The 8,324-nt window shown below is 31.7% G+C and overlaps 1 protein-coding gene across 1 annotated transcript; it reads right to left on the reverse strand.

Annotated features, from left to right (window-relative positions):
- Positions 1–1,461: 1,461 nt before the first annotated feature.
- LOC106717071 (ubiquitin carboxyl-terminal hydrolase isozyme L5) lies at positions 1,462–5,274 on the reverse strand. The gene is made up of 7 exons (XM_014510768.2): positions 5,115–5,274; positions 3,420–3,523; positions 3,275–3,338; positions 2,979–3,084; positions 2,576–2,803; positions 2,339–2,496; positions 1,462–2,261 (listed from the first exon to the last, which is right to left on the reverse strand). Exons 2-7 carry the CDS (start codon positions 3,490–3,492, stop codon positions 1,922–1,924), a joined length of 969 nt encoding a protein of 322 aa, XP_014366254.1. The 5' UTR covers positions 3,493–3,523; positions 5,115–5,274; the 3' UTR covers positions 1,462–1,921.
- Positions 5,275–8,324: the final 3,050 nt, after the last annotated feature.

The raw sequence follows: 8,324 nt of genomic DNA on the forward strand, positions 1-8,324 counted from the left end.
CAATTTTAAAAACTCATTTCGAGCAAAAAATAAAATTTAAAACTGTAAAAACTAGAAACTACTGTGATAATCCTCAAATAAAGAAAACAAAAACAACATAAATCAAATAATATTTAATATTAGAGAAATCAACAAAAACTTATTCAGAGAAAATCGCCATCAATTTAAGTAGATTATGCTCTTTGTATTCATTTCTTACTCTCTCTGTAAATAAGATAATAAAGCACTTAACATTATAATTCTAAACTTCCTCATTTTTGATGTCACAAAATTATTTTTATTGTAAATAACTGTTACCTGCAATCATTTTAATTGGAAATGTAGTGAATTAATTTATTTATTTTTAATCTGAAACGTGAAACCTTTGGTTAATTAGATGTACGCTATTAATTATAAGTTTAAATTGTAATAAGTGTAAATAATGTCTACATATAAATTGAAGGATAAGACATAATTGATATTAACTGCACAAATACTATTTATTTTACTTGTTAGACGAGAAATTATTTATGTATTTTGCTACAACTACGATCAACGTACTATTATTTATACAATGGAAATCTATTTTAATATACGTTAATTATTAATATAATGATAACAAGGTACCTTATTTAAAATCATACAGACATTTCAAAGAAATTTAAGCTTCTTTACAGCTGGATACATCGTAAATTCGAAGACCACTACTATTTCTAGTAATCTTGTAAAGTGTTATATGTATACTATTTTATTTCGTAATTTTACTGTATAATCTATGTATATCTAGTTAACTTATATACAATTTTAAATATAATATTATTATACCATACAATTTTTTTTTAATTTTTATAAATGAGAAAAAAAAATTACATTTAATAATTGTTGATCCAAATATATATTTACAGTTTTTAAATGCATAGAATTATAAAGCTACGAAATATAAATGTGTTTTAATATCTTAAATGATACCTTTCCAATAAAAATATTATGAATATATTATCAGAATAAATTGTGTATTTATTAAAGATATTAACTGATAAGCCAGATTACTTTTATTAAAAGGTGTTGAATATAGAATTTATACACATATTATCTTAATATAGTACTTATTGAAGTAATATTAAATATAGATAAAATAAATATAAATACTCAAATAGACATAGTAGTTAAGCACTTCTATTACTTAGATACAAAGCATACATTTTTTTATAACTATTCATGTTAATAATACAGGAATAATGAGAAGGAAAAATGATTAATGAAGCAAAATGAACTTGGTATAACTACTTACTTGCATATATATTACATTTACTCTAGTACTGTGTTACTTATTAATGTTGCTATTAAAAATCTACATAGGACAAATTACTACTCTTATTACAATCAAATTTCTTTATTTTATAGCATGTTGTGTTATGTTACACTACACTACACAGAGTTATAGTCTAACACTGTCTTATAGCCTACTGTAGCACTACTATATCACTACACTTTATTCTGCTTCAAAATTAGGAAAAGTTGGATTTGCAGTTTCAATGTCTTCAGACACATTTGTGTCGAGCAAGTCTTGTCCAGTTAGAGTATCACTTAATAAATTTTCAGGTAGTAAGTTATCATCTAAAAAGTGATCACCTAAAAAGTGTTGTGAGTAGAACCCATCTTTTAAAAAGTCATCTGAGTCTAACAAATCACTAAAACTGTCTTTAGCAGCAGTGTCCACTGAACTGGTGGTTGCCACCGGAGGCTGTGATACTACTTCAGGCTCGGCAGGTTGTTGCGTACAACTTGCTGTAGCCTCCTGAGGTTCAGAATATATTACATTTAAATCACCTAAAGAATACTGCATATCTTCTATATTTTGTAGCACTCGGGAGGGGCTGGACTGGGAGACTCTGCGGGAGGAGCGGACGCGGGCTACGCGCGTGCCCCCCCACTGTTCCTGTTATACTTTCATTTTCTTCGTACCCTTCCTCGATGCACGCTCCTTAGCCTTCTGATACACGCGCATCAACTTTTTCTCTTCAGCTAAAATCTTTAGAAGAGTTATTATAAACGGTAAATAATTATGTCTTCTTCTAATCATATCATCTTGATACTTTGCCATTTTTTCATCTTCATACTCAATCAACATCTTGAGATTGCGAATTTCATTTTCAAGATATTCATTATCCATTGGGATTAGTTGACTTGCTTCCAATAAATCATCTATTTGACGTTCATATATCATCTTCCTATCAGACACAACGGCCATCAAATTAAAATGTATTTCACCTTCAGTATATCTATAAACAGATGGTTCAATTAATAATTGAAAAAGTTAATTTTCTAATAACTTATATTAATTAAAAATTAAACTAACGCATTGATCCGTTGCATAATCACTGGACGGACCGCATCAAGCCAATCCTCCTCTGCTTTTACCTCGCCATGGTCAATGGGCCCCTCGCGTAATCCATCTAGTTCATAAATTCTACCATCTATTGCCATATATCCAATAAAATGATAAGCATCCTCATCCTGAAAAGAAATAGATTATTAGTTACACTTGACAATTGAAATTGAACACTACATTAACTATAAAAAAATATTTTCATACCTTGGAAGCTGCATCTGGGTCAGTTTCAAACAGAGGTAGCTGCACCATAGAATTATGTGCTGTACGTATAGTGTTGGAATTACTTAATGTTAGACCTCTCATTTGCGGATCAAAACACATACTGAACTCCTTGAGCTGAGTCAGTTCGGGGCCTAAATCTACATCTGGATGGTTGCAATTCAGTAAGATACTGATGATGGCTTGAGTAGCACAGGCATTGTTTATAACCTAGACATAACACAAAAAAAATACATTTATCAAGAAATTACAGTCGACTAGCTTTACAATAAAAGATATGTTGTAGCCTTAAAGCTTTAACACAAGAAAGAAAAATCTGCACATGTATTTAAAAAAAAATATTATTTTGTTTATCCCAAGATTTATTTATTAAAGAATAAAATACCTGTTTGGCAAAGTATATTTTATTAACCCGATCATCGGTGACAACTGGTTTAGGTGGCTCATTATCTTGCACATATTTAAATAAGAATATTAAGCCATGCACGGGTCTGGAAAAAAATATTATCATTAAAGTAACCAAAAAGATTTCAGACTTGATTGTAACAGCAATTGACAACATATTGAGACTTAAATGCTAAGTCAATAAAGTAGTTGCAGATACTATTCCTTTTTTTATTTTCTATATACCACTCATAACTTGACTTACCAACCAGTGGTTTACAAGGTTATAATACTCACTTCAAATTTTCAAATATACCCCCATCTATAGTCCACAATTCTTCAACTTGTACCCCTTTCGTACCTTAAAAGGTTAAAACAATTAGTATAATTTAAAGAGGTTTTAAATATGTGTTTTATTCATTTGAAATTAATTGAAAATTACCAAACGCTTTTATCAACTGTGTAAACACTCCGGGGTCACTTTCAATCTGGCACCAATTTCCAGCGGCTGGCATTGTGGCTGTGATGTATTTTTGCTTAGCCAAACTAAAACAACATGACTAGTTAGAAAAATGTTATTGATTGTTAATGTTGACATGTAGAGTCAACATATTAGGCTTTTAATGTTAGTAACTGTCAAAATTATGTTAGTTAGTGGCTTACTGTACTGGCATAATGTGAACCAGACAGGTACCATTTTAATTTCCTCAACAACCTGAACTTTCAAAAATTTATATCAAGTCTTAAAAAATAGAAGATAAGTAAAGTGAGGGTAAGATGACAAATGGATATACAAGCAAAAACAATAAAAACAACATTGTAAGGACCACCTGTAATAAGTTGTAATGGATGTGTGTAAATCAGCTCCGAACCAGTTCAAAATGAGTGGTAGCCCAATAACTTAATTGACAGCTCACAGCTCATCGCAATGTAATATGACTATGTGAGCCAATAAGCTAGCTGGTGACAGACAGTTTGCATCTGCAACTGCAGATGTCTATGGGTTTGTTTGCCCAATAATGTACAAAAACAACATAACTCTGTGCTGTTTACAAATTGGGTACAAATTGAGCTGATCCGTGAGCCAGTTCAATGACCTGCTTCACAAATGAGAACTGTAAGCAGATCTGATTTACCCATGACTAAGTTGTAATAACTAATTTTCTTTTGACAAGAAATTTGTTTATCTCATATTAAAACAATAAAGAATTTTAGTTTTTTTTTTTAATATAACATCTATATATATATACAATCAAAACCGTTTATAGCGACATCGTTTAGAACAACATACCGGTTAAATTGACCAAAATCAAAGGTCCTGGCTGAATGTTACTACATATCTTTCCTATTAATACCTGTCACCGGTTGTTACAACTATCAGTTTTTACGACTCAATATGAGTAGTCCCTTCGATGTCGTTATAACAGATTTTGACTGTATATATAAAAGAAAGTCGTGTTAGTTACACTATTTATAACACAAGAACGGCTGAATCGATTTGACTGAAAATTGGTGGGCAGGTAGCTTAGAACCAGGAAACGGACATAGGATTTTTACCCCGTTTTTTGTTTTTTATTCCGCGCGGACGGAGTCGCGGGTAAAAGCTAGTTTAGAATAATTTTGAAATATTGAACATAAACAATTTTAATATTTAAAATTTTGGCCTAACTATTTTTCTATTTCTTTGTTCTTTTTCTATTCTTTGTGAAAGGCACTTCTGTTTAACCAGATGTATACATTTGACTATACCTTTTTACCAATATTAAGATAAATATATGTCTATTGTACTCAAACAAGCTAAAATAAATAACAATACAACTGCAATTTCCTCTGCTGGCAAAACACACGAAGAAAATTTTTATGACCTGATTGTAATTTTTTACTTTGGCAAAAAAAGACATGGCGCCATTTTCATGGCGGTTTACCATTCTGCACGGGTCACTAAAACAGTAACATTTTGCAGGATACTTTGCTGTTATATTTGTTTCTCAAATGATTATCATACATTATCACATATATCGTAAAAATTACGAGTTTTTTGTGTGAAATACAATTGCGGCATTTTCCAAAGCCGAAAAAGAATTCGATTCAGTTTGCGTGAAGTATAAAGAAATGAAAGTAAAATTGCAAGACTTACTTGACCAAAAGCCGTCAAGTGCTCTCCGGAACGGATATCCAATTACCAATTATTGAGAACTGCTTTAAACAAAAAGGAACTAAGATTTGGAACAATACCTATACGCAATTTTACTTTATCTAATTTGGAATGATAAATTTGACAAGTCACAGTAGGGATGTACCAAATACCAATCCCAAGATTGGTACTGGTATTCTACGTCTAAATCGGATAAGACTCAAAAATCTTATCGATTTTCGACTGAATTTCTAAGTTCCATAGATGTAAAAAATCAAATATATACAAACCGGCGAATTAGCGGAACATAAAAAAGGGTGAATTAATAATAGATATTTTTTTTAGATTTCGTAATGACACGTTCCGTGATGGCCACACCATCACAGTTACCCTAAAGTGGTTTAGGTATGCCTGAAGTGTGATAGCACTATGAGCCCGAGCATTATCCTGCATTAGAATAAAGTCGTTAGCAATAAAATCTTCTAAAATATTCTTGGTTCGTAAAAAATCGAAAGAAAAACGTGAAATTTTCTCAAAAATTTACTTCGGTTCACATATGCTTCAAGACCGAATCGATTCATTAACTTTAATCGATGTTTAAAGCAAAATGCCTCGCTATGAAGTAAAAATTGATGGTTGTCAAATGTGATGTGATCTATTAAACTAGTCCACCTGCCACCCTGCCACCTATACCTATATAGGATTTGGATAGTATAGTGAGCCTAATTAAGGATGATTAGTTTGATATGAGGATTCATGTTGTACTTAAAGGAAGGATGTCATAGTATCGGACTGTACAACGTGCATAACGAATAACTATGAACAATCGAGCATCGGTCTTGTAATAAAATTAGTCGAACTAATAAGTACTTTAGATGTTTTATTACTTTTTGAATTTATTAAATTTATTTGGCTTTGTATAGCACATTTAAGTAAAAAAAAACATATTAAATACATTTCGTTTTTGTTTGTCAACACCTCAATGGTTGTTTGGTTTGATGTTTTATTTCTTTATGTAGTTTTGAAAAATATAGTACGAATAGAACGAAACAATTTCATTTATATTGTAATTCAAAAACAATAATCACGAAATTTTCGATTATAAGTGAATAATCATTGAAAATCGAAAAGATTCATAATCGATTCTACTCAATCCATCTCAAAAAAATTATCAAATGAATTGTAAAATTTCTTTGCCACGTAACGCCCACTGCTGGGCATAGGCCTCCCGCCCAAAGATCTCCACGATGATCGGTCCTGAGCAACCCGTATACAGGATACTCCCGCAACCTTATTGTCAAACTAATCATCCTTAAATAGGCACACTATAGTTATCGACCTGTGTCTATAGACAATTTTGCATTCTTTAATAGTAGAATCGACAAAATGTGTCAAAATACATAGGAAAAATACGTGAAATATCTAAAGTTATTGTCACTACCATACATATTGGACTTTTCATATTATAGTGCATAATTTCGATTAATAGCAATACTACGAACTCTACGACTTCGCTTATCAAATGTAACTTTATTTAACCCTGGTCATACATCGGTACCGGCTTATCGTTGAATTTTGGAACACGTTTTATACGAGTATGTATAAATAATCCCAGCCAGACGGGGTTTTCGCGGTAGGAGAGGCCAAATGGCTGAGGGTTAGTGGGAAAGAGAAAACCGGCGGAAAATTAATATCGTTATTTAATATTTATTTAACTTATTTATACATAATAAACCATACAAGATCTTTGTAAAATTGTAATTTAATCCATATTCATTTATTAACTGATTTCATATGTAGTACACTCGCGTGGGGTCGGCAAGCTTTTATAAACCTTAAAGTTTTGGTTTCAGTCTTTACGGCCGGCCGCCTGCCAGTCGCCAACCCTATTTGGGAGGAATTACTTAAAATTAAAACATATTATAAGAAAAATTATGACAAAATATAATACGTGAAAAATAGTTCACCACCGGCTGCGGAATCCCATGACTCAAGCAATCAGTGGTCAAGGCTGTTTTCTTAAATAACTGACTTTTGCATCGGGCCCTTAATCCTTATGTTTAGCGACAGCTTCTTAAGATTCTGGTAGAAGCTTTAGTAGATTCCATAATTTTCGTGTCATCTGTATACCTAATTTATGTTATTTAGTATTATGTTTCTTCCTATTATATATACAATTCCTTAACTTCCACTGTGTATTTTTATCTTTGCATGGTGTGCCACTAACTGACACATCGTTAATAAGTTTATAATTTTGTCAGTACTGGAAGGTCATTGCGCCGCCCTTTAAATTATTCCAGTTTCGCAGGAACAGCTGTATTGGAGTCAAATAACAGCTATTTAAATAACTGGACTGTAATGTACACTGGTTCCAGTGATTGTCTACATTATGAGCAAGATCACGTCAATGGTTTTGAATTTATTAATTTTATGAAAATTTTTCGACAGTAAATATTAAAAAAAAAATATTAATGATTTTTTTCATATAATTATAGAGGAAATTAAAAACCATTTTATTAATTATTTTATGTACTGTGATTTAGAAAAATTATCCATCAAATAACAATAATAAATCTTTAAAAATTACAAAAAAACAGCTTAAAATGGATTTGAACGTGTAAATAATTGGAAATAGGCACAACTAATATGGATTAGTATTTCTTTGTATTGACTTTCCTTTTGGTGTTACAAATGCTACTGCCTTCCGCAACGATCCCAACTAACGATTGGTCATTTACCGTGAAGAGCAGACTTAAACTTATTTTCGGCGAACAATAAGGATAAGTGTGAAAAATTGATAATTGTTGTTGTGACACGGAAAAGATTTATATTATGGGCGGATTTCTCTTCTTGTTCGTCGTGTCAGGCGGCGCCGTCAGAAGTTTGATATCTTACACCTTAGACAGCAAAGCTTCTCAAATCAACGGAACACTCAATGTCTAAGATATGGAATTTAAATGGAATGAAAAAATAAATGTCTCACACTTGATAATGTCAATATACTGCCACTCTGAATCATCAGATCGACCTCATCTATAGGGGTGAATAATGTTTTGGAAGACACACCGGACGATTATCAAGACAAGTTGTGTTCTATTTACAAGTTTTTATTACTAACTAGCTTTTACCCGCGACTCCGTCCTCGCGGAATAAAAAATAGAAAACGGGTAAAAAATTATCCTATGTCCGTTTCCTGGTTTTAAACTACCTGCC

Source organism: Papilio machaon, chromosome Z, assembly GCF_912999745.1.
Source record: "Papilio machaon chromosome Z, ilPapMach1.1, whole genome shotgun sequence".
NCBI classification, from domain to species: domain Eukaryota; kingdom Metazoa; phylum Arthropoda; class Insecta; order Lepidoptera; family Papilionidae; genus Papilio; species Papilio machaon.

Excerpts from the sequence above, each read along its gene's own strand:
- LOC106717071 (XM_014510768.2), bottom strand. The coding sequence starts at position 3,492 with ATGCCAGCCGCTGGAAATTGGTGCCAGATTGAAAGTGACCCCGGAGTG. Across the intron at positions 3,339-3,419 it reads ACAGTTGATAAAAGCGTTTG|GTACGAAAGGGGTACAAGTT; the intron begins GTAATTTTCAAT and ends TAACCTTTTAAG. Across the intron at positions 2,497-2,575 it reads ACCCAGATGCAGCTTCCAAG|GATGAGGATGCTTATCATTT; the intron begins GTATGAAAATAT and ends ATTTCTTTTCAG.